Consider the following 27,425-nt stretch of genomic DNA (forward strand, 5'->3'; position numbering starts at 1 on the left):
AGCCGGAGCACTTGGTTAAACTCCACACACAGCCCACCAGCTGGGGGTCAGTCCAAAAAAGTTGAGGTCAGCCATAACTATGGTGTCAGGTTTAACCTCTTACCTAGACTGTGTATCATTATCAGAGCCACTGAGCATAAAGGTGATGGGGGTTGTGTGACTGATTTACGCATTGCTTATTGCTTACATATGCTATATTACGGTAACATGTTATAAATGTTAGTACATCTATAATAAGGAAAAACAGAGCAGATTTACAAGCCTGTTTTCTTTATTTTGCTATGTGCAATGTTTCGTTCCCCTGCAGACCAGTTTGAGCAATATATCATCACAAGTTCTTGCCTCAATAGGGTTATCAAAAACCCATTCATCGTTGTGTCCGAATCTAGACAATCTGAAACTTTGTCAAGTTCATACAGCATCTACGTTTTGCTGTCTTTAACTATGTTCAAACGCAAACATTTGACAGTTTGAAACCGGAAAGAAATTCAAATGTAACACCACTTCCCATGAAAATAACGACACATCATATATAAAACTCTCTTTTTCACATCGCTTTTCGAGGTGACGAAGTAAGATGTATTCTTTGTGACATTCCAGAAGGTGCAATAACAATAGCCTTGCTCTGAGAACCACTAAATCTTGCCCTCCTTTTACATAATCGCCGTTAGCTAAGTGAGAGCCATATAAACAGAACTTTATGTTTCCCAAACTGCTACTTTACAAAAACGCATAAAGGTTTAAGGAGTTCTGGTCTGGAGGGCCTTGGGTACGTCTAGACCGCCCGTAGCTTCACTAACAACACTGCCTGACACGCTGACCCCCTCGCCACGGCGTCCAAGGCTCCTTTGCGGCATTAAGTGGGTCGCAAAAGCCACTGTAGCTGTGTGTACAGGCCTGCCTTAGTCATTTAGCAGCTTTATGAGCTGTGGGAAATGAGCTACGGCTCACAGTTAATGATAAAACATTCTGTTTTTAGCTGTGTGGAACAAAATGAAGACGGCGTGAAAGCAAGGAACATGAGGCTCAGACCAGAGGGACAGTTTATCATTGAAAAAGGGCAAACATTTAGGAAACGATCCACTGTACTGGTTATGTTGTGAAGTAAAACACTATTCTTTCATAAGACAATTCATGACTATACGAAAAAATTTAATAAAAAAAATCCATGGCTATACGTGACCATAAAGTTCTTGATATCGTAGCAGAGGCTTCCAAGCTGTTCCTAGAAGCAAAATAACCTGATACTCCCTTACATCATTGTAACGGATTGCTAACATGTTTACCATTTTCCTGACAGTTGACATTTGAAGGCTTTCTAGCCAAGAGGAGGGATGGGCATGGTTAGACTTGAGAGCTTGTTTTCTAAACAGCCGTGGTGCTGGGAGCCACTGCAGGCAGCGCTACAAGACAGACAGTAGGCCTGGACTGTTTTAAACTTACTGGTAGTGCTCTGTTGTAGCCTAGCTTATCTCTGGCTCTGTGGTGGTCTGGGGTAGTCTCTCCCACTGACGGGACCCAACCATCTGAAAAGCCTTTAATGGATACGGTAAAGGAGCTATTACTGGCGATTAGCACCTCACTCTATAACACAGGGCACCTTGAGACCGATGCCAGCAAATGTGCTAACGCCTTATTATCGCCAAAACGACAGCGAAAATCAAATCAAATATTATTTGTCACATGCGCTGTATACAACTGGTAAAATAGTAACACAAGAGGAATAAAATAAAATGCACAAGAATGGACTAGGGAGTACCAGATCAATGTGCTAAGGTACGAGGTGCAGTATTTGCGGTAGATATGTACATGAAGGCAAGATAAAGTGTCTAGGCATCAGGATAGATAATAATAAGGTATTTGAGGTAGATATGTACATGAAGGCAGGATAAAGTGACTAGGCATCAGGATAGATAATAATAAGGTATTTGAGGTAGATATCTACATGAAGGCAGGGTAAAGTGACTGGGTATCAGGATAGATAATAATAAGGTATTTGAGGTAGATATGTACATGAAGGCAGGGTAAAGTGACTGCGCATCAGGATAGATAATAATAAGGTATTGGAGGTAGATATGTACATGAAGGCAGGGTAAAGTGACTGGGTATCAGGATAGATAATAATAAGGTATTTGGAGGTAGATATGTACATGAAGGCAGGGTAAGGTGACTGGGTATCAGGATAGATAATAATAAGGTATTTGAGGTAGATATGTACATGAAGGCAGGGTAAGGTGACTGGGTATCAGGATAGATAATAATAAGGTATTGGAGGTAGATATGTACATGAAGGCAGGGTAAAGTGACAGGACATCAGGATAGATAATAATAATAAAAGTAAAATAAAGAACAGAGTAGCAGCAGCAGATGACGAGTGTAAAAGTGTGTGAGTGTGCGTGTGTAATGTGTATGTATGTGCATTTGTGTTGTCAGGATGCGTGTGCGTGTTATGTGTGTGTGTGTGCGTATGTAGTGCATTTGAATGTGTGTGGGTTTCGTGTGGGAGTGTCAATGTAGTGTGTGTAAGTTCATGTGAACATGGTGTGTGTATATATAGTCTAGTGAGTGTGTGTAGGGTCAGTGCAAGATGGAGTCAGTGCAGATGGATCTATATTAATATGTTCTCTGAAACCTGTGGTATTAATTCACTCAATGCCCAGGACTTTTATGGGTTGTGTAAATTGAGGTTGCATATCATTTTGAATATACAGCATACATATGGGATATAACTCTGTCTCATTGCCCCAGCTTCAGCCTAAATGTAGTGGGTTGTTCGTACAGTACAGTGCCTTGAGAAAGTATTCACACCCCTAGACTTTTTCCACATTTTGTTGTGTTACAAAGTAGAATTAAAATAGATTTAACTGACAGTTTTTGTCAGCGATCTACACAAACTGCTCTGTAATGTCCAAGTGGAAGAGAAATTCGAACATTTGTAAAAAAAAAATTAAAAAGGAAAAATAAAACACATACTGTATATCTTGTTTAGATAAGTATTAAACCCCCTGAGTCAATACATGTTAGAATCACCGTTGGCAGCGATTACAGCTGTGAGTCTTTCTGGGTAAGTCTTTTAGAGCTTTCCACATCTAGATTATGCAACATTTGCCCATTATTCTTTTCAGAATTCTTCAAGCTCTGTCAAATTCGTTGTTGATCATTGCTAGACAACCATTTTTAGGTCTTGCCAGATTTAAGTCAAAACTGTAACTCGGCCACTCAGGAACATTCACTATCTTCTTGTTAACCAACTCTAGTGTAGATTTAGCCTTGTGTTTTAGGTTATTGTCCTGCTGAAAGGTGAATTAATCTCCCAGTGTCTGCTGGAAAACAGACTGAACCGTGTTTTCCACTAGGATTTTGCCTGTGCATAGCTCAATTCCATTTCTTTTTTTATCCTGAAAAATCCCCTGTCGTTTAACGATTAAAAGCATACCCATAACATGATGAAGCCACCACTCTAAGCTAGAAAATATGGAGAATGTTACTCAGTAATGTGATGTATTGGATTTCCCCCGACCAATGGTGGCCAGTGACAAAAAAAGGCTGTAACACAACAAAATCTGGAAAAAGTCAAAGGGGTGTGAATACTTTCTGAAGGCAGAGTAAGTCCCTATGAGACAGTGAGTGAGACACTGAGACGATACGAATTAGGAGAGAAACTCAGGCTGAACTCAGTTAACCTCTACAACCTTTACCCTCACGGCTAGCTACCAGGCATTTATCAAATCGCGACGCAATGCCTCTCGCTCTGTTTGTGCACTACTTTTGACCAGAGCCCCATGGGAGTCACACTCTATCCAACCAGTCTACTGCCAAGACACACAACTCCCGTCTGTGCTTCTCTCTCTTTCTGTCAGGATGCTGTTGTGTTGATTTCGTTATCCTATTCCAAGGACATAATTAGTCTTGTGTACACAACCTGAAACCAAAACAACCATCCCCAACCCAAATCATTGCATATAAAACCAGTGCCCAAAGTAATTTGGCAAGTACTGTAGAGCCCATACACCCCTTTCCGTCCATCAAAGGCTCCTAGGCTCAACATTTTCACAACAGTGAAAATTGTGCCCACTGGTGAAGACTTCTAGAGATTTGCTGTTTTCTTTTGTTTACAAAACTCCATAAAATCTATCTGATTTAGGTTCTTGTGCAGTAAGGAAAATAAGGATTTCCAAATTTCCAAATCCTATTGGTTGCTATTTTTTTATGCGTTTTGGCAAATTCAGATTATCCAATTTAATTTACTAATCTAATAAGATTATTTCCTTCCCAAATCATGTAAGGAAATAAGTAAATATCTGACATTTTCAGGAACTAATTTGGAAAATTCATTTTCAGAATTTTATCAATTTGATTTAACACACTACATCTCTCTTCCATTTACAGGGTCCATTTACCAGACATTAAAAAATGTAATGCATAAACCAAAAATCTAAATAAAGTTTCTTTCACTTTATTAAATTGTCACCTTATTTAATAATAATAATTGTAATAATACATTGGACTTATATATGACTCGTTTCAAGAAACTAGGCGTATGTCACACGTCACTACTTCACAGGAGAGGCATTTGAACGTAAATATTTATGTGTTTTATCAAAATAATTTTTGGGGCAGAAATGCCATATGGAACATGTTAACTTTTATGTGCCTTAACAACAAACTTGTATGCCATCTGTTAATACACATAAAATTGTTCAAATTACAAGCCTAGTTGGTTTAGCCACGGAAAAAGTCGGGAACCTTCCCGTGATTGGCTGAGATAATGGATGGGCTGGACATGCCGAGAGATGAGTTCGGATTGGTCTGCCATGTAGCACGCTTCTGTCTATAACAAAGGGCTACTCAGTATGTGTAGGTAATCCTTTCTAACACAGCTTTTTTGAAAGATATTGCGAATAACTGTGTTGCTCTCCACTTTCTGGAGGACAGTTTTGAAATCAGTGGAATGCCCGGTGGAAGCAGAGTATGATAGCTAAGGAGATGGAAATAATTCTGGTGTTTGATTGCAAATATGCGGAGGAAGTCGAAAAAAGAACACACCTGTCTCCGTGTTACATCTTCAAACTAAGGCCGTGCAACTATGGCATCCGTGACAGAAAGGAAGAAGCATTCATCCATGTATACGGTAAGAGAGTCTAGCTAGCTACATTTTCAGATATTATAAGTTTCTGATTTTGTCAAAGTCGTTTTCATTGCCAGTTAAACCATTATGTTAGCTAGCTAGCTAATGTTAGCTGGCTCGATAGCTAACGTTACATGTATGATCTGTGTAGTATTATTATTATTCATTTCTCAGAGCCATTTGCATTGCTAGTTATAGCCTAATATTAGCTACATTAGCTACATTGTTAACTACATTGTTCGGACGCCGCCCGAACAAGGAGAGGCACCAACTTCGGTGGAAGTCGTGACAGGTAATGTGAAGAACAACATGACCCACACCAAAGTCAAATTAGAATATAAAGTTATGCCAATGAGACAGTGTTCAAATTCAAAAATGTTCTGGTAGAATGCCCTGGTTTTATTTTGATAAGCTATTTTTTGTAATTGGCTTGCCGTTAACTTGTAAAGAATGATCTTGTTGTGAGTTTATTTTCCTGTAATAATGAATACAAATTAGCGAAAGTTAAGATGTTTTCATCTATATGATGTGGTCATTATTTGAACTGGCTAGCCAGCTAATTTAATGTTAGCTAGCTAACAAGCTAGAAACAAACCAAAACATTGTTTAGTTGCCTGGTTTGCTAGATTGATATATACAAAATGTATTTTTAAAAGGATAGGTTTATTGGTGTTAAAATACACCAGTTATGCTATTTTGGACCACCAGGCTGCTGATGTCATGCATGTGAATCCTTAAAGAGATGGGTGGGGCTGAGGCTTAAGAGCATGTGAAGAATGCTGAATAGGTGCCAAAGAAGACCTCTCTCCAGTAAATGTACCAAAACATTCAAGGTCCATTTTCTCAAAAGTGGGGTTACAAGTTTAACAACTGTCAAAGCAGAATTACTTTGCCATTGTCCCTCAACTGTAATGTATAATATACCCTTTTCTAGCTCTGAGCCTCTACCTTTATACAATGTAAAAAACACAATTTCAAATTTTGCTACATAAGACCGAATCGCTTTAAAATTGGGGAGAGCTGGGGCTTTAGGAGGGACTGAAAGATGGTGATGATCTCAGAATAACGGATGGCTGGAGGGAGTTCCAGAGCCTAGGAGCAACCCTGGAAAAGGCCCTGTTGCCAAAGCTCTGGAGCTTGAACCTGGGAATGGAAAGGTGGCCTGCCGTGGTGGAATGGGGCATGCGTGTAGGTTGGAACTTATCACTGTTGTGTAACAACTCGCACCTGAATCATTGTACATGATTTATGTGAAGGACAAGCACAGAGGAGCCAGTGCGTCTTGGAATACCTGGAGAGATCCTACATAAAATCCGTTAGTACAATTATGTAAACAAAATGATCATGAGAAAAGTACAGACACTGTAGCACTGTTTATTAAAATCAAAATATCAATCAGACAACACATTTTTTCTCTTTGGACTGAAGGATTTCAGGGCAGATTTTAGGGCAGATTGTGAAATACTTAATACAAACTATTAAGTCAAAGCTATTTATTTATGTTTTAGTAAGTTTTAGTAACACAACATATAGATCATGTAGATGGACAGTAACATTTAGCGCAACTTGAATCAGACTAAAGATTCAAAAGTTTATAAAGCCTAGACAAAGCTGAAACATTTATAAATGGAAAAAAGCCTGAGAAAAGTAAAACTGATGGCCAAAATTGTTCTGTTCCTTTTGGGAAATATGGTCTTACATTTATTCTTATGTGATTGGAATAATTTATCCCAATCTATTTATAGAAATCTCAGACATCAATTCAAGGTCTTCAACAGTCAGCATCATGTACTAAACGAAACACATCCTCGGCAACCAAGGTAACAAGCTACTATCACTTCACAGGCAATGACAGATGTGTAAAACTTCAAAAATAAGAGCCAATTTTACAAGAAGAAGAAGTTAACATAACCAAGAAGCAATTAATTTTTGATATCCTGCCTTATAAACATGAACTTACTCAAAACATGAAAAGAGGGACGGAGAAAGTGTTTGCTTTGAATTTCAGCTCTCCTCTCCGAACAGCCGGAGGGATCTTGTCCAACAGAAATGTTGACTTTTCTCTTTTTGATTTGGGTACTGTGATGTGGAAGGTTTGTTTGTTATTACAATCAAGACTCTGAAAATGAATTTGTAGAGTTGGTCTAGACAAGGATTATTTGGCTATCTTATATGACCATATTCCAGTGGCAACACACTGATGAATCTCAAAAATTGGAATAAATTTGTGTTTTTACCCGGTCCGAAAACTAGATTAAGAACAGTAATAGTCTATTAATACGTCTAACATTTTCACTATGTATATTAATCAACATATAATTGAATTATAGGCTATCATTGTAATAACCATATTTTACTGTTTTGCTTCCTTCTGTTGAGCTCAGGTTACTTAGCATCATTCATGTGAATTCATCGAGAGTGAAAATAAATATTTTGCAGCTGTGATTGTGTAGGGATGTATATTTTCACAAATCCTTGAGTTACAAGGAGCTCTCTTATGTCAAAGCAGGCCCTCAAATTACCCTAATTAATTATGTGTATCTGGACGTTTGGGAGAGGAAACACGCATTCATCCAAGACATGGGAATGCGGAATGAGAACCAAACAACCAAACAAATTTAACTCTGCTCGGAGGAGTTGGACCCCCAGTATCAGGGCAGTTTTCCGAGGAATTGAGCTAGTGATTCTCTCAAACATGGGAAAGTTTCCACTGGGTTTCAATCCAAGTAGGACTGTGGCCGATAATGGCTGAGTAATCCCTTCGGCACTGCCGTTTCAATCTTCCTAGCCCTTGAACACAAAGGAATACCAACCCACGGGAGGTGGGTGATTAAACCCAAACATTCGAAGTATCTCACTTTCTTCCAGCTCATTTCAGACATTGGTTTGCCTCAAGATAGCCAGAAAGCCAAAATACATTTGGTATGTGTGCAATCTCAAAGTTTGTGAATATGGTAGGGGTTTCTCATAACATAATAATAACTACTATATTCCCTCACTACCAGAGGCAGCTAAACATCTATCAGAACTGCTGCCTCTTCTAATCAAATAAATGGCCATTTAATGACAGCGATTGTTACATTCAGCGTCACGTCCATGTTTATCTTCCCCACTAACATCCCGCTAAAGAGGCGAAAGTTTATACATTCTCTAGTCATCCAGGGTTACCCTCACAAAAACCAAAAACCTATATAAGCTCCCAAGTCAAACCCAAGCCCCCCCTTTCTTTTCTATGTATACATCACACAACGAGCCACACTGTTACATCAGGTCTAAATTATGAGGCACTTCTTTGCCTCATCTCACAGTGTGGGTGAGACTGGACCATGTATCATCTGTAGCTGTGTGGGTCTGGACTCTGGACAGGGGGCTTTGATATCCAGCATCTGTGCTGACAGCGGTAGTCATCGTGCCCCGGGGTAGTATGGGGCGGAAGGGGGGGGCGGCACAGGGGGTCAATGGCATGGAGGCCGCAGAGGCAGTGGCTCGGAACAGCCCCTTTTTCCTCAGTTACGGTGCATGCTGAACAACAGTGGAATCAAAACAAAGCAGCAGGAAGAGGTACAGTAGCCCTCACCAGATGGAACTGCTTTGGTTTGACCTCAGCTCATAGCAGTGTAACGAAGGGAAAATGGATGCTAATGACTGCTGAGGCAGTGTGTCTCTTTCATAGATTGAAATGTCTATAATAATAAAAAAGTCACAAATCCCACATATCCCAATGTTTCTGCAGTGTTATAGCTAGTTTCACATCCTAACCAACAACTCAGAGGTCAAGTCTTGTAAAGTAATAACACTGACTAATTCATCCCACTTTCCTTTGGCTAACCTACAATCTACATGTCAACATGGAGAGAATGCAGTTCCCTTCAAGCAAAACCCCACCCTTGGAGCTGTGGAATCTCATAGTCATATCATATGGAAGATCCCCAGGCAGACCAGACCAGACCTGCACAGTAGAGCTCTGTTTGAACCCTGTAACATCATCATAACCCAGCGTGGTCCTCTCCAGTCTCTTACAGCTCTGCCTCCTCTGAGGGCCCAGAGCAGAGCAGAAGACACCCAGAGGATACGCAGCACAATGTCGCCATATCCCCAGGCTTTCATCTGGCTGGATCTCTGTTTATTTTTGCTTTCTGAGACTGAAGTGCAGAAGAAGTGTGTATACACATGGTGACAAGCAGGGGAGAGATTAGATGATCAAAACCAGTGTACCCCAAAGACAAGTAGGGTAGGTGCATTATCCCCAGGCTGAGCTGAAGGATAAGGGATGCGTAGGGATTCTTTCCGCTAGACCAGTGATCTCCAACAGGTCAATTGCGAGCTACCAGCATCTTTCAGCCCAAGTCTGAGTTGCCTTGCTCGCCAAGCAATTCTGAAAGTACATGCCATTTTCACGTGTTCCTCTGCAAACTGTCATAAACAAATCTCACAAGTATTAGACATCGCAAGCACCCAGCTTCTATCTAATTAACGCAACTTTGACATTATCCCACCCCTGATTTGCCACTATTGGCTTAAAAAGCCAAACCTAACACAATATTTGCTCATTAATTTACAGCAATATTGCCCCTGTCTGTCTGTGGTGCACGCGTTTGTCTATCAATCCATGTAGTCACAACTTTCTTGTGGGTTGGTTGACAGAAATACTTTCCCCAAAACCTTATCAATGAAATGGCAAAGTAGACTTACCTGGCAGAAGTATATCATTTGTTATTTGCAAACCTTGAAATGAGCAGCAGCAGTACAGAACCATCGGTAGACCTGCACATTAGAAGGCACATTCCTCACTCACTAGATGCACAATTAAAGGGCCAGATGTGCAATTAAAGGGCGATTACACTCAAAAATCTAAATGTGTTAGTTATTCTTCCAGATAAAAACTGATGTGATTTAAGCATTGGCATGGACTCAGAACATCCAATTGTGTTGTTTCTGTATGAACAATTGTAATTTTGAGTGTAAAAATTAAACTGAGAAAGTATCATTTGGGAAAATATCAAACATAATTTGGGAAAAAAAATCTCAGATTTTATAGGGCCGCTGACCTCAGCTTATACCAGTGTAACGAAGGGAAAATGGATGCTAATGGCTAGAGTTGTTTATTAACCATTATTTTACCAGGTATATTGACAGAAAACATAGTGCACTACTTTCTCTTGTACAGTAAGGACCTGGGGAGGAGTTGCAGGGGAGAGGAGAAGAAAATAATGTGCCTATTTGAAAGCTAGAAAAAAATGAGTAGCTCACTACTTTTCATTTTACATAAGTAGCTCTCGTGCTGGAAAAGGTTGGAGACCCCTGCGCTAGACTCTGGTTACCATATTATAGTATGCAAAATAATATAATACTCCAACATCATTATGTAATATTTGAGAGTCCAATTTTTGAATGCTTTAGTTCCTCTTAAATTGAGAACATGTGACTTACAGAGGTCACCTGCAATATAACATTATTGAAATGTCCTGAATAGTAAAAAAGAAAATAAATGGTCAAATAAAGTAAAACAAAAGTAAATTATCAGGCAGATTGACACGATGACATATACTACTATATGTTAAGAAGTTTGAGAACTTAATGCATAATGTTTCAAGCTCGGTGAATGAGTTCTGAGGGGTAACAGAGGCAGATCCCACCTGACCTACAGTATAAACCACCATTAGTCAGACTGAATCCCATCCCATGCTCCTCCAGTCTATCCAAGCACAGCACCTCCAGACCTGCTGAGGATTAACCCCCACAACCTCAGCCTGCAGCTCCCTCTGGTAGATATGTCCACTCATACAAACATCTGCACCCATTTATGACTTAACAGGCTTAGAGCTCCATTCATTTTCCAACTGCAGACGTGTGTTCTGGGGCTGTCTCGTTGAGTGACTCTCTGGTGGTGGTCTGCAACAGTCTGGTAGTTTCTGAATTTCTACCCTCGACTACTGTTACACCTCTTGTTGAAACTATCTGTTGATCCCTGAGGGGCGGCAGGTAGCCTAGTGGTTAGAGCATTGGACTTAACCGAAAGGTTGCAAGTTCAAATCCCTGAGCTGACAAGGTAAAAATCTGTCGTTCTGCCCCTGAACAAGGCAGTTAACCCACTGTTCCTAGGCCGTCATTGAAAATAAGAATTTGTTCTTAACTGACCTGCCTAGTTAAATAAAGGTAAAAAAAATAATAAAACACTTACAGTTTTATAGTACAAGAGGTCAGTCTTATCCTGACCCAACAAAGCCTGCTAGGGCTCTATCATAAGGGTGATTGAGACTAAATTCAGTATAGTTCTTCTCTTTAAAAAATTGGGGTGTAATGCGGATTGACCTTTGACTCCTATTTTAAGCAGAGGTCTGATATTATGTGATAAGGGGAGAAAAAAAGGGAATGGGGCAAGCACACGATCTCCAGTTGACTCTACCAGCCACAGCCCTGGTATTGTGTGGAATGTGAGAAGCCTGGCTTGGGTCCCAGACAAGGCAAACACAGTGCTCTACAAGGTTAAGATGTTCTCCAGAGCTGTTAATATAATCTGTGTGTGTGTGTGTGTGTGTGTGTGTGTGTGTGTGTGTGTGTGTGTGTGTGTGTGTGTGTGTGTGTGTGTGTGTGTGTGTGTGTGTGTGTGTGTGTGTGTGTGTGTGTGAGAGGTGTGGATGAGGTGTGGATGAGGTGTCACGCCGATCACAGCCTTAAACTGTTAAAGCAGGACCCAAACACGTCCCACACATAAGACAAAACCACCCACCGCACTGGAAGGAGTTGTGAGTGGCCTACCATATTGTGCAGTTTCAAACCGCATGTTAATATGTCATAAGATATGGACTACAAACAATTCTTCATCAAGCAACTTTTCCCTAAGCCTCACCGACAGCAAAGACATGGAATAAATACATTTGTGAGGTCATTGCAAATAGTACTCATGGAAGTCTGACGTACTATACGACAACAACGGCACAAGAGCAGAGTAAGAGAGGGAAAACTCGGCTATTCATCATTTACAGATCCAACTCTGGTTGTGAGGGAGTGAACATGTTTATCTGTTGCCCAGTATCTCCCACACTCTTTCCCTCTCTCCCCACCTTCCCTTGCTTCTCTTCATTCGGTTTCCCACAGGACGGGTGCTTTTATGACTTGATATTTATCTGCTGTTCTGTTCATTTATTCAAAGCCTCTCCGCTTCAACTGAAACTATTCCATTGCCCTCTTTCATCCCCAATTGTGATGTTTTGATTTGTAATCATGGAAAAGTTTAAGAAGCTGAACTCTCAGATAAGGTGAAATGGTGTCCTTTGGAACTTTGGCAAGTGGCTACAGTGCTGACAGACAAAGGCAGCCACTCACAATGGAACATCTGTAGGACACAACCTCTAAGGGGATTAGAGCTCAATGGCAGTGTATGGGGATGCTTCAGGAATTTACCCCAACTCCTCGGAGTCAGCCTTATCTCTCAGATGAATCATTGTCAGATGGAAGAGAATTCCGATGGAATTTCTAGACGATGAAACTCTACAGTGAACTTAAAGATTGGTTGAACCCGAAAAGAGATACAAAGAAACAACGGCTCAACGGTCTCGTTCTTTTCTGCCGCCTGCCGAAAACAGAAATAGAAAGCATAGGCCTGCATGTTTTTTTCTGTGATAGCTGTCCCTCGAAGAAAAAAAGCTGTATACATTTATATAAAGGCAGACTCTTGTAGGGCCTGGTGGAATTCTACAGGACTGAAATTAACCAGAACGGGCTACCCGATGGATAAGTTCTGAGAAAGATGACAGAAACTTAACAAGGCAGAAAAATTGACATGAGTTATAGCCTATGTCATATATAAATAATAGAAACCAGTGATACGCCATTCTTATCACAGCTGGATTCCAAATTCAGTAATGATATGTTGTAGTAAACTGTGATAGCAGAATTTATTTGACCACTGACCGAACAATCACATTTATAGTATTGTATAGTATTCCAATTCCACAATATAAAAATGTCAACTATCTTTTATTTGGGTCAAAATCACTCACCCGTGCCATAGAAAGGCATTTGCCAAGGCATTGGACTATGGACTACGTTCGGCAATGCTTGCAAGCTACAGTATTACTTCTAAACACAACCACAACGACTTCCACTTGCTTGCCCAACATTATTTATGTTAATTCCTTTCACAGGCATGTCATACTTAACCCTTATTCAAAACAAGGTCAAATGCCACTAACTGTTTCCAAATATTAGTTACCTGATATACAGTACAGGCCTATATGGTAAAATTATCCATATCACCTGAGTGACATGCTGCAGCACACTCACTTTAACTTCTTCAAGCTAGGGTCTATTTTTCTCCACTTCCTGTCTGACTGACGTGCCCAAAGTAAACTGCCTGTTACTCAGGCCCAGAAGCCAGGATGTGCATATAATTGGTACCATTGGATAGAAAACACTTTGAAGTTTGCAGAAATGTTAAAATAATGTATGAGAATATAACACAATTGATATGGTAGGAGAAAATCCAAAGAAAAACCAAACAGAATTATTTTTGAGAGAGCCCATGCTCTTCCAATGGAAAGCTATGGGTCATATGCAATTCAAGCTCCCAGATTGCAATTCTTATGGCTTCCACTAGATGTCAACAGTCTTTGTTCAAGGTTTCAGGCTTGTTTCTTCCCAAACGAGGAATAATTTTGAGGAGTCAGAGTTGGAAATCAGTCTGTGCGCGTGTGACGCGCACTTGCTTATTTTACTTTTCTATTGAACATACTTAGTATTATAATTTAATTACATTTTAGGGTACCTGAGGATTAAATACAAACATATTTTGACTTGTTTTAACAAAGTTTAGCGGTACCTTTTTGGATTCCTTTCTCTGCAGGTGTCACGTCCTGACCATAGAAAGCTTTTATTTTCTATTGTAGAGTAGGTCAGGGCGTGACAGGGGGTTTTGTCTAGTTTAAATTTTCTATGTTGTGTGGTTCTAGTTTCTGTTTTTCTACGTTTTTGTTTTGGGATGATCTCCAATTAGAGGCAGCTGGTCATCGTTGTCTCTAATTGGGGATCATATTTTAGTAGTTGTTTTTCCCAACTGGGTTTGTGGGAGATTATATTTTGAGTTAGTGTATGTTGCACCTCTTCGTCACGGTTTGTTGTTTTGTTTAGTAGTTTATTTGTATTTCTTGCATAGTTCACAGTTAAAATAAAATGTGGAACGATACACATGCTGCGCCTTGGTCTCCTTCGTACAACGAACGTGACAGCAGGTTGAACAAGTGGATGACTCAAATCGATGGAGCCAACTAAACTGACTTTTTGGGATATAAAGTAGGATTTTATCTAACAAAACGACCATGCATGTTGTAGCTGGGACCCTTTGGATTGCAAATCAGAGAAAGATTTTCAAAAAGTAAGTGAATATTTAATCGCTATTTGTGATTTTACAAAGCCTGTGCTGATTGAATATTATTTTGATGTGGGGCGCCGTCCTCAAACAATCACATGACATGCTTTCGCTGTAAAGCCTATTGTAAATCGGACAATGTAGTTAGATTAACAATAATTCAAGCTTTTAACCGATATAAGACACTTGTATGTGTCACGACTCCTGCCGAGGGTGACTCCTCTCCCTGTTCGGGTGGCGCTCGGCGGTCGTCGTCACCGGCCTACTAGCTGCCACCGATCCCTTTTTCCTTTTCTGTTGGTTTTGTCTTTATTGGTTTCACCTGTGTCTCATTAGTGTTTAGTTAGGTATTTAAACCCGTTTCCCCACCTGTTCTGTGTGCGGGCTTATTTCTGTTGTTCACTGTGTTTCGTGTAGTGGTACGTGTTTTTGGATCTTGTGTTTTTTTGGATTACACCCTGTTGTTGTTTCTTGGGTGTATATTCTTTTGACGGTGCATTTCATTAAAGCCCGATAGCAAACACTCCTGTTTCCTGCGCCTGACTCCACACCCACTACAGTAAGCGTTACAGTATGTAGCTAGATGTTTAATATCCATCATTTTTATGATTATTTATTTGAATTGCGGCCCTCCAATTTCTCCGGAAGTTGTCGACAGGTGTCCCGCTGACGGGACGCCTAGCCCTTTATTTACAATACCTGTGATAATCCCAGGAAGAAAAAATGATTCCATTATTAAGAAAGGAATATAATCAGGGACAGAAGGAAACCCAAACATAATGCAGTATATTCTCAATTCATTCAACACATAAACCAGTGAGTGCAGAGCACTAAGTGACATGTCTTTGAAGGTTATATAACAAAAGCCTGACACACCTTACCAAATACAAAAATAATATAGCAATTAAAGCCAGATAAATCCTGCACAAAGTGCCCACCAGAGAGTGATTCATTAAAACGAATGCAGGAAGTTTAACCACATGTACCCATGATGCCTCTCAGAGAGCCTCTCCAGACCGTGGGTAACATTACAGAGAAATTAACTCCACCATTAATTTCGGTTGCATAACTGTAGTATAAAGTTAAGGACTTTTCTGCCCAATATCAAAAGTTCTAACAGGTTTGAGGCTGACGACCACAACGAAATTTGATTCCTGGAAAAAGAGTTTGAAACTAAGTGAGCTGCCATATTGACTGTGACAAACATACTAAATGCCCCTTTCGTGAAAATCAAGAACATTAACCATGTTGGCCTCGGTGTTCACATCCATGTGGAAATACTGTGGCATTGCCGTAATGGACTTCCTTATTCCCTTGACATGTTGAGAAGAAATCTCTGTTCTCTTTTCACCTTCTCTGCTAGTGTAAGTGAGGCAAAGATTAATTTATGGAAGCAGTAGCAGAATAGAACAACGCGTTCTGCTATTTTTGTGGTCTTACAAGCTTTGTGCTGGACAGGAAGGAAGCGCTTCTCAGTCTGTTGCATGTCCACTAAATCTATGCATCATCCAATTGTTAGTTTTGGCCCGCATTATCAGCAAAAATGTACTTTGATACAGAGGAAGTCACCCCTAAAATAGCTTGGTCTTTCCTTGGCTCTTTAGGCAAGCTGTGTGGCCTTCTAATAGCATTACGAATAGAAATATTCAGCCTTTCGCTGTATTAACCATGTTGTACATCCATTAACCCCTGTATTTACACTAACCAGCATGGCCATGTTCAGTTTAAAGGCACAGCAATGGGAATTTCACAGGGATAGCACTGTGGACACTGATTTTGTCTCTCTTTTTACTTCAACAGCTTATTCTGGCAATGCCTCCCACTGAAGAAACATTGGTTTGAAACCCTTTCTACTGTCTGCACTAAAGTCAAAGTGTGAAGATCTATCACTTTCACTCCCTAGAAGCAGAAGGTTTTTTTTGGCTCCTCAAAATGGACCTTCGTCCAAGTTCCAATGACTTGAGTTGTCCTTTAAATATTGAGGAAGTAGAAATGGGATCTTGAGTGTATCTCTCCTGTAGGTGATTTATATCTTTCAAACGTTGAATGCGTCTGGAAGTGATCAGGTGAGTGCTACAAACACATCTCACCCCAAGTCATTTTAACTATGATTTAATGTTTTTTTTGTTTTTTAAAGGCAACCTTAATGATATTTCCTCTACAACTGACCATGCACACTTCCCCAAGCCCTGCAGCAATGGCCTGGAGTGGGGATGCATTAAGTGACTAGTTTCCAGCAACAAATACCCAAAGATCACAGACAATCTGATCCAATTCCCCCTTCTTTACAGGTCTGCTGGAGAAGTAATATTTGGACAAACAGAAGCCACCTTTGACTGGGCAGGAATGTTATCAGTGCCTGCTCTTCCCTGGGCCAAGCATAATTCCACAGAGGGAATGATTGGGACAGCCTAATGCTTCCCAAACAGCTGCTTGCTGCATCTACCCCGAACATAAGCGCACATGCATGGAAGTGTGTGTGGTATCCTTTGTTGATTCTTTCACCATGGTGGCTGGTGTAGCATTAGGGCCAGCTCTCCTCTCGACAAGCAGTCAAGGCTTACGTGATTAAGATAGATAGACTGGCTGGGACACTTAATCTTCTGTCCAATGAAAAATGTTAACTGCATCCTGATGTTCCTGCACGTCCATAATTAGGCGGAATTATCACTGTGTGCTTTAGGGCTGCCTCGTAAAACGTCTCTTCTAATTCTTCTTATGTTGGTGTCAACTGGTTACTGTAACTTCTCTTATCAATCAGATTTATTGTTGACAAGATTATTGAATGTTGTTCTTTCAGAGTATTAAAGACATGCTGGATGCATGGTTTTTTCCCTTCTTTTTTTCCCCCTTCATTTTCCCGCTTCAGATGAAAAATGTCAGAGGTCTGCAGAGAACGCAAATGTGTCAGGGAACAAACACGATGGTATTAGTGGTGATAGCAGATGCTTTCGCACACTCACATTTTTACATTTGTGGAAAAGTTCTGCCAACGGTCTCATTAGTGTAGAATTCAGTACTGTTTCTATAGTATGCTGTATAGTGTGTTGAAGTCCACTGAACAAAGATAAAAACCAGAGAGATTCCATTTTAGTCTGATTTAAACTCAGACTCTTTTCTACACAGGATGGCCTGACAGTAGGCCTACACTGTAAAAAAAAAAGAAAAAAAAAAGCCAATTTAACCAATTGCTTAATCAGCATTATTCTGTGAGTTGAGCGGACTTCAAAAGGACAAGAATTTGAGCAAATGTATTAAAGTGTGTTTACTCAACAAACTCTGCTCAAATTGAGTGAACATTCAATTCAACATGAGAATGTACAGTGCCTTTGGAAAGTATTCAGACCCCTTGACTTTTTCCACATTTTGTTACGTTACAGTCTTCTTCTAAAATTGATTAAATCAATAAAAAGCCTTAGCAATCTACATACAATATCAAATAATAACAAAGTGAAAACAGGTTTTTAGACATTTTTGAAAAAGTATTAAAAATAAAAAGCAGAAATACCTTATTTACATACAGTAAGTGTTCAGACCATATGCTTTAAGAATTGAAATTGAGCTCAGGTGCATCCTGTTTCCATTGATCATCCTTGAGATGTTTCTACAACTTGATTGGAGTCCACCTGTGGTAAATTCAATTGATTGGACATGATTTGGAAAGGCACACAGCTGTCTATATAAGGTCCCACATTTGACAGTGTATGTCAGAGCAAAAGCCAAGCCATAAGGTCAAAGGAATTGTCTGTAGAGCTCTGAGACAGGATTGTGTCAAGGCACATATCTGGGGAAGGGTACCAAACATGTTCTGCAGCATTGAAGGTCCCCAAGAACACAGTGGCCTCCATCATTCTTAAATGGAAGAAGTTTGGAACCACCAAGACTCTTCCTAGAGCTGGCCGCCGACCAAACTGAGAAGTCGGGGGTGAAGGGCTTTGGTCAGGGATGGTCACTCCGACAGTGCTCTACAGTTCCTCTGTGGAGATGGGAGAACCTACCAGAAGGACAACGATCTCTGCAGCACTCCACCAATCAGGCCTTTATGGTAGAGTGGCCAGATGGAAGCCACTCCTCAGTAAAAGGCACATGACAGCCCATTTGGAGTTTTCCAAAAGGCACCAAAAGGACTCTCAGACCATGAGAAACAAGATATTCTGGTCTGATGAATCCAAGATTGAACTCTTGGGCCTGAATGCCAAGCGTCACGTCTGGAGGAAACCTGGCACCATCCCTACGGTGAAGCATGGCTCTGGCAGCATCATGTTGTGGGGATGTTTTTCAGCGGCAGGGACTGGGAGACTAGTCAGGATCGAGGGAAAGATGAACGGAGCAAAGTTCAGAGAGATCATTGATGAAAACCTGCTCTAGAGTGCTCAGGACCTCAGACTGGGGCAAAGGTTCACCTTTCAACAGGACAACGACCCTAAGCACACAGCCAAGACAACGCTGGAGTGGCTTCGGGATAAGTCTCTGAATGTCCTTGAGTGGCCCAGCCAGAGCCCGGACTTGAACCTAATCGAACATCTCTGGAGAGACTTGAAAATAGCTGTGCGGCAACGCTTCCCATCCAACCTGACAGAGCTTGAGAGGATCTGCGGAGAAGAATGGGAGAAACTCCCCAAATACAGGTGTGCCAGCTTGTAGCATCACACCCAAAGGTGCTTTTACAAAGTACTGAGTAAAGGGTCTGAATATTTATATAAAGGTAATATTTATTTAATTTATTTTTAGTACATTTCTGAAAACCTGTTTTTGCTTTGTCATTATGGGGTATTGTGTGTAGATTGAAGAGTGGAAAAAACTCTGTAATCCATTTTAAAATAAGGCTGTCATGTAACAAAATGTGGAAAAGGTCAAGGGGTCTGAATACTTTCCGACGGCACTGTATGTTCGTTCAGTTATATGCCCAATGTTGAGCAAACTCAGAATCCTATTACAGCTGGTTGCCTTACAATTGTATTTTGAGTCAACATACTTTTTTACAATGTATAGACGTGGTACTAAGTATGTGATGTGATTTTTCTCCACTGAACAATATTTTGCATGCCAGTAGTTTTTCTTCATTTATATACTGTAGGTCACCAATCATTTACAACCCACAGCTTATTTCAAGTTTTAAAGCAGTTTTTAACCATTTAAATTCCTCTTCCCAGATATGAGATAAACCCAGTGATGAATGGTGATATGTGCTGTTTCTGAGCAAAAGCCAAACATTTCTTTGGGTATTGATATGTACATACCTGTATCTTTGTGCTTTGCTAGAGTGAAATTAAACACTATTTACTAATAAGCAGAGGGCACAGCATGCTAACGGGTATTGATGACGTTCTCTTAAATTAATCCCACAATTCCAGAGTAATCTCCAATCCACTGTGTGTTATGTGAAATGATTTGTTCACTTTGTGCCAACATTTTACAGACAAAAATAAACATATTATGTGTTTAAGCAATTCATCATAGATTGGCTTTACTAATCTCATTGGAGAGTCACAATATTGTGAAAAGTACAGCAGAGCTGCTTTTCCGAATTTAGAGTTTGTTTATTTGATTCATGGATTCATTTCAGAGAGACAATCTGTCTTTTCAGAGACAGGGCTCAAGTCTCAAAGCTAAGAAAAGCAATTCAGTTGCCAAGTGGTATCAGTGATGACCTCACAATTCATTAACGTCACAGTGAAACCATATTTGTGATCTTAAACACCTAACTGACTTTACAAACAAATCATTATTCATAGGCTAAAGAACATGACACCTCACCATGAAAAGACTCATTCATTATTTGCAATATCTAATACATAACAGGTCTTCATTTGTTGGAGGAAAAGGACGTGATGGCGCAACCTGGTCTCAGAGCATTTCGTATTATTCTGTATGTAAATCCAAGTCGGTAAGTTTTGTATGGTATGTATTCATTTGTGGATGTCCATCCACCATCCACCAAGATATGTTACGATTTACAATTTTTATTATACAGTACCAGTCAAAAGTTTGGACATACCTACTCATTCAAGTGTTTTTCTTTATTTTGACTATTTTCTACAGAATAATAGTGAAGACATCAAAACTATGAAATAACACATATGGGATCATGTAGTAACCAAAAGAAGTGTTAAACCAATCAAAATATATTTTAGATTCTTCAAAGTAGCCACCCTTTGCCTTGATGACAGCTTTGCAGACTCTTGGCATTTTCTCAACCAGCTTCACCTGGAATTATTTTCAACAGTATTGAAGGACTTCCCACATATGCTGAGCACTTGTTGTCTGCTTTTCCTTCACTCTGCGGTCCAACTCATCCCAAACCATTCTCAATGGACAGATTTCCACCGGTCTAATGGCCATTGCTCATGTTTCTTGGTCCAAGCAAGTATTTTCTTCTTATTAGTGTCCTTTAGTAGTGGTTTCTTTGCAGCAATTCGACCATGAAGGCCTGATCCACACAGTCTACTCTGAACAGTTGATGTTGAGTTGTGTCTGTTACTTGAACTCTGTGAAGCATTTATTTGGGCTGCAATTTCTGAGGCTGGTAACTCGAATGAACTTATCCTCTGCAGTAGAGTTAACTCTGGGTCTTCCTTTCCTGTGGCGGTCCTCATGAGAGCCAATTTCATCATAGCGCTTGATGGTTTTTGCGACTGTACTTCAAGAAACTTTCAAAGTCCTTGAAATGTTCCATATTGACTGACCTTCATGTCTTAAAGTAATGATGGACTGTCGTTTGTCTTTGCTTATCTGAGCTGTTCTTGCCATAATATGGACTTGGTCTTTTACCAGATAGGACTATCTTCTGTAATTCACCCCTACCTTGTCATAACACAAATGACTGGCTCAAACGCATTAAGAAGGAAAGAATTTCCACAAATTAACTCATAACAAGGCACACCTGTTAATTTAAATGCATTCCAGGTGACTACCTCATGAAGCTGGTTGAGAGAATGCCAAGAGTGTGCAAAGTTGTCATCAAGGCAAAGGGTGGCTACTTTGAAGAATCTCAAATATAAAATATTTATTGATTTGTTTAACACTGTTGTGTTTACTACATGATTCCATATGTGTTATTTCATAGTTTTGATGTCTTCACTATTATTCTGCAATGTAGAAAATAGTAAAAATAAAGAAAAACCCTTGAATGAGTAGGTGTGTCCAAACTATTGACTGATACTGTATGCTACTTATTTGCTAAATGTACAATATCTTGCAAATTTGCAAAATGTACAATATGTTGGAATTTGCTAATCGTATGATATGTTACACATTCTAGGTAGCGTTAGCTAGGGTAGGGTTACGGTTAAGGTTAGGGTTAAGTTTAGGTGAAGGGTTAGCTAACATGCTAAGTAGTTGCAAAGTAGCTAAAAAAAATTGTAAGTAGTTGAAAAGTTGCGAATTAACTAAAATAATAAAGTTGTCTGTAATGAGATTCAAACTCGCAACCTTTGGGTTGCTGGACATTTGTATTATACACCAACCCATCCACCCCTACCAACCACCCTCCTTTCATTTTTGCCTTAAAACCTGTTAGGGCTAGGGGGCAGTATTGACACGGCTGGATAAAAAACATACCCGATTTAATCTGGTTACCACTCCTACCCAGTAACTAGAATATGCATATACTTATTACATATGGATAGAAAACACCCTAAATTTTCTAAAACTGTTTGAATGGTGTCTGTGAGTATAACAGAACTCAAATGGCAGGTCAAAACCTGAGAGATTCCTTTACAGGAAGTGGCCTGTCTGACCATTTCTTGAACTTCTTTTCCATCTCTATCATTTACTAAGGATCTCTGCTCTAACGTGACACTTCCCACGTCGTCCATAGGCGCTCAGAGCCCGGGAAAAAACAGAATGTCGTCATTCCAGCCCCAGGCTGAAACACATTATCGCCTTTCTCAAGTGGCCGATCAAGGGACACTGGGCTTATGCGCGTGACCCGACCGCCCCCGCCTTTGGGATTTTTTTCCTCTGTTTGCCGAAAAGGAGATTCCCTGTCGGAATATTATCGCTTTTCTACGAGAAAAATGGCGTAAAAATTGATTTTAAACAGCGGTTGACATGCTTCGAAGTACGGTAATGGAATATTTAGAATTTTATTGTCACGAATTGCGCCATGCGCGCGACACTTCTTTACTATTTCGGATAGTGTCTGGAACGCACAAACAAAAACGCCGCTATTCGGATATAACGATGGATTATTTTGGACCAAACCAACATTTGTTATTGAAGTAGCAGTCCTGGGTGTGCATTCTGACGAAGACAACAAAAGGTAATCAAACTTTTATAATAGTAAATATGATTATGGTGAGTGCTAAACTTGCCGGGTGTCTAAATAGCGAGCCCGTGATGCCTGGGCTATGTACTTAGAATATTGCAAAATGTGCTTTCACCAAAAAGCTATTTTAAAATCGGACATATCGAGTGCATAGAGGAGGTCTGTATCTATAATTCTTAAAATAATTGTTATGCTTTTTGTGAACGTTTATCGTGAGTAATTTAGTAAAATGTTAGCGAATTCCTCGGAAGTTTGCGGGGGGTATGCTAGTTCTGAACGTCACATGCTAATGTAAAAAGCTGGTTTTTGATATAAATATGAACTTGATTGAACAAAACATGCATGTATTGTATAACATAATGTCCTAGGGTTGTCATCTGATGAAGATCATCAAAGGTGAGTGCTGCATTTAGCTGTCTTCTGGGTTTTGGTGACATTATATGCTGGCTTGAAAAATGGGTGTCTGATTATTTCTGGCTTGGTACTCTGCTGACAAAATCTAATGTTTTGCTTTCGTTGTAAAGCCTTTTTGAAATCGGACAGTGTGGTTAGATTAACGAGAGTCTTGTCTTTAAATAGCTGTAAAATAGTCATATGTTTGAGAAATTGAAGTAATAGGATTTTTAAGGTTTTGAAAATCGCGCCACAGGCTGCCAGTGGCTGTTACGTAGGCGCAAGCGTCCCACCTAGCCCATAGAGGCTAAGTAACCATTTGTCTTAGTTAACTATACCAAACATAACATATTATACTAAATGAAATTCACAGATTTACGTTCAGAATAATACAAAATGCTCTGAGACCAGGTTGGACATAGTCATATGCACCACAGGCATCTGTCTCTTAAACCCCTAATAGACGGTAAATTAGCAACACTCAATTTGAAATGTATGCAGCTTATTTTCCTTGTCTACAATTCTTGGCAAGCCTAATGAGAAGTATATTTGTTTGTTGATTGCTTTCCCAGTTGTATTCACTGAGCGCTGCATTGCAAAATCATTATTTATGTTTCCTGTGATACTGTACCATACCCAGTTGTAACATCATATTTGCTTTAACCTCTATTTAAATCTTGAAACTGCCCTTGCCTGTTGAGAATCCAATTTGAAGGTTACCCTTCAAAAGCATACAGAGCTTTGAAATAAAAATGGATACACGGCAAAAGATATAGCAGGGAAAATTGAAGATGCATTCCCAATAACAAGTAAATATCCCCTTTTATAAAATAAAAAATATATAGTTTAATGTCTTTCCTATTAGTAAATTCTGTACATCAAGCGTCTGCTAAATGACTTAAATGTAAAATGTAAATAATGTACTTTGAAAATATCTGATTATGCCATTAAGTTGTTTTCTTTGTATTCTAATGCTACAGTCTGGACTAATGAGAAGTCCTGGGTAGCAGTACATAGAGGGAGCATTCTTCCCTCACACTCTCACAGGGGTCTTTATTGGTTTCCTGTCATTAAAGAGACAGCACACTGGAGAACTCTGGGTGACTAACATAATAATACCACCACTTTGACGGACGCAGCGCAGAACGTAACTGGACGTCTTTGGAATTTGCTCAGGGAGCACGGAGATTTTCGGAGAAGTATTGAGTACTGATCTTACACAAATAGATCAATGGTTAACATAGACAGTTACGTCATGAAACAGCTTTGTGGATTTAAATTATATATGGATGTTGGCTATTTGTCGGTATGTGACAGTCGCACAAAGGCTTTTCACCAGATTAATAGGACCCTCATTCAGTATCGTAGGCTTCTGTATGAGATTTGCTCACAACGTTTTACATTTGTCATAATGATCATTCATCAATACAAGATCCTCTCCAAGATCTTAAACCATCACTAAACGAGTCGTAGAACACAGCTCCAGCCAATATGAGCACGAATGTATCCCTGACAATACAGTAAGGACATTAATTAAGACAACCACAAGAAAACTCAAATTGAAAGCCGGAGAAGATCATTCTCAAACACACATAACTTTAAAGGTGTCACAAAACACCAGAAAAATCAGAAAGTAAACATAAAAGAACACCTGTGTTCATCTAAAGTTGTGACAGCGGGACCACTTCTCACTTACCTTCTGCAGCCACTGAGTGTAGTTTTCCATGACGTGCTCCAGGTGTTGGATCTTCTGGGAAGCGAAGTCCTGTTCCAGTGGTGGAGCGTCTCTCTGCAGCGCATTGGCGTTGTTAAACTGGGTCGCGGCTTTCCCTTGTCGGCATGAATTCCCTCCGCTGCCATCGCCCTCAGGTAGGATAAAGGTGTAGGTGCACTGTCCATGCTGGACTCTGTGGTACCTCCGATTACTGCTGCTACTACTACCACTACTACTTTCACTACTAGTACTACTACTACTACTACTACTACTACTACTGCTACCCGTGATGCCACCTGTGCTACCCTGTCCTGTGCTGCTGGCGCTGCCATCTGCCCCTTTTCTCTGCTCCCCCCCGCCACAGCTTACTGCCACCAGCAGGGCTGCCAAGGAAAGCAAGTGGCCGGAAAACTTGTTCCACAACATCATATCAGCCTGGGGGAAAGGTTGAAAGTAAAGTCCTTGTATCGTTGGATTCTGGATTTTCTTCCGTTTAGCGGTCAGTCTTGGGCCAGTATTCCCTTTGGCTGGAGTAGAATCAGAGCGCTATAAGGATCCCAGTTGATGTAGAACATGTGTCGTCCATCCCCGTGCTGGACCTCCTACTGTGAGAAGGTCTGGAGGGCATCGCCGGTGTGCTTACACACACTTACACACACACGCGTGTAATGGGCTTCTGGAGTGCTATAAGTCCAGTCACAAGTCAGCCAGAAGTCAGTCGTCCAGGGCTCACCACATACACGGGTTGCACCACGACAACTTGTATGTTTATATAGATGATCCTTGTTTACACTATATCAACGCAGCATGTGCATGTATGTCTACATGTATTGAATATGAGTGTCAGTGCGTACAGATAGTGTCGTCAGACCTCCTCTTGTGTCTCTGCTCTGCTCTTCCTCCTCCGTCTCTGCTCTGGTTTCCCTCTGTGACTAAACGACTGGAGGGAGGCTCACTAAAGAACAGCACCAGGCTTCCAGCACACTCTGAGCCTGCCCCTCACAGAGACTGCAGAGGAATGTGTGTGTATGGACGAGTCTCTCTCTCTCTGTGTGTGTGTGTAAGGCAGAAAGGGACCCCAGTACAGAGGATGTGCTCAGACTGCGAGGATCGGTTTACAAGCTCTGTGACCTGAGGCTTGTGTGGTAGCCCTGCCCCTGTAAACACCAAGTCTGTTCCCATCTCCCCTGCACTACAGTAAACAACAGACAGCACAGGATTCTCACTGTCCATCACTCAACTATATAACACAGGCGTTCCCTGGTTTTTAGTAAATGTAGTTTTATCCCATTTAAGTGGTAATAGAATTCAATGTTTACATACTTTATCATATTGAATGAAAGGATATATCATATCTAATGTTCTTTTCTCCTCCCACCAAAAATAGCCACAACATGGTGCAAAACTCTGCGAAAGCTGTCAAAATTCCAATCTGGTAGAGCGCTCCGGGTTTTCAGGAAAACAAAACCGAAATCCAAGAGTGAGTAGATAGAGGAGGAATGTCTTCATCGGCAGCCAACAAGGGTAGCCAAGGGAATACTGTGGTGAAAGGCCCAGGGTCAAAAGTCAAGTCCCTATTATGGACAGGGCCCTGACATCCCTAGGATTCAGGGCAGGCTATCAACAGATACAAATGACCAGGTCCTCATCACTTCACTGTGGTCCAAACCACCCCGATGTGTGTGTGATGTGTGTGTTCTGTCATAGTAGGGACACAGTGTGGGAGAGGAAGGGTGTGTGAATTAATGCATTGAGGAGACCCAAGATAACAAATCCCCAGAATAACCAAGGCTACCCAAGACACAAAGCATGTGCAAACATTTCTGGGAAATCTGGGTACTGTTGACGTACTTTGCTGGCGTCTGTTACAAAGTCCAAACGAAGCAGAGAGTCATTGAATGTATTAAATCAAAACTACTTGCACTGCCATGAACATTAGCTTAAATGCCATGCTGTCAAATAAGATATACTATCATACTGTCTGCTGTATACATACCAGGGTTGAAGGCAGTCAATTCAGGAAGTAAACTGAAATTCCAATTCAATGATAGAAAAAAGGTCATCTATTTTCAATAACTTCTCAATAAATTGAAAAGGAGAAGCTATTTATGTGGGCAAAAAATATATATATTTGTGGATTTTAAGTTCCTGAATTGAATTGAAATAATCTCCAAAATATCGCTATTTTTAAAACAAGCCATATAAAGTTGGTTGCAATTTCAGTTGAATCCAACAGAAAAGACTGAACAAATATTACAACAAATATTATGGTTAAACTCAAATATACTAATTGATAAAAATAAAAAATATATGGAAATGTCTGCTCTACTCGAAAATGGAAGAGGAAATTGGAAGAGGGAAACAGTAAGGAACTTGTCTGCCGGCCCTGCATTAAAGACCAAAAGTGGTTAAAACAATTGTGACAAATTAAAAAGTATACCTGTTTCATTTAAGGATTTTTTTTTAAAGCTGTACCATATAGATTGCAAAATAGTTGGGAAGAGTTTTTCAATATACCGATTCCATGGCACATGGTTTATGAACTGATACACAA

General features: G+C 40.2%; 1 protein-coding gene across 2 annotated transcripts in view; it reads right to left on the reverse strand.

The window, feature by feature from the left end:
• Nucleotides 1–25,987, reverse strand: part of LOC106570047 (angiopoietin-1) — a 73,185-nt gene extending 47,198 nt beyond the window's left edge. Inside the window, exon 1 of one of the 2 annotated variants that reach the window (XM_014141976.2) lies at nt 24,854–25,987. In XM_014141976.2, the coding sequence (XP_013997451.1) occupies nt 24,854–25,300 (447 nt within the window). In that variant the 5' untranslated portion in view covers nt 25,301–25,987. The remainder of the gene's footprint in view (nt 1–24,853) is intronic. The other variant, XM_014141975.2, reaches the window with a different exon arrangement.
• Between the last annotated feature and the right edge of the window lie 1,438 nt (nt 25,988–27,425).

Source organism: Salmo salar, chromosome ssa14 (genome assembly GCF_905237065.1).
Source record: "Salmo salar chromosome ssa14, Ssal_v3.1, whole genome shotgun sequence".
Taxonomy (NCBI): Eukaryota; Metazoa; Chordata; class Actinopteri; order Salmoniformes; family Salmonidae; genus Salmo; species Salmo salar.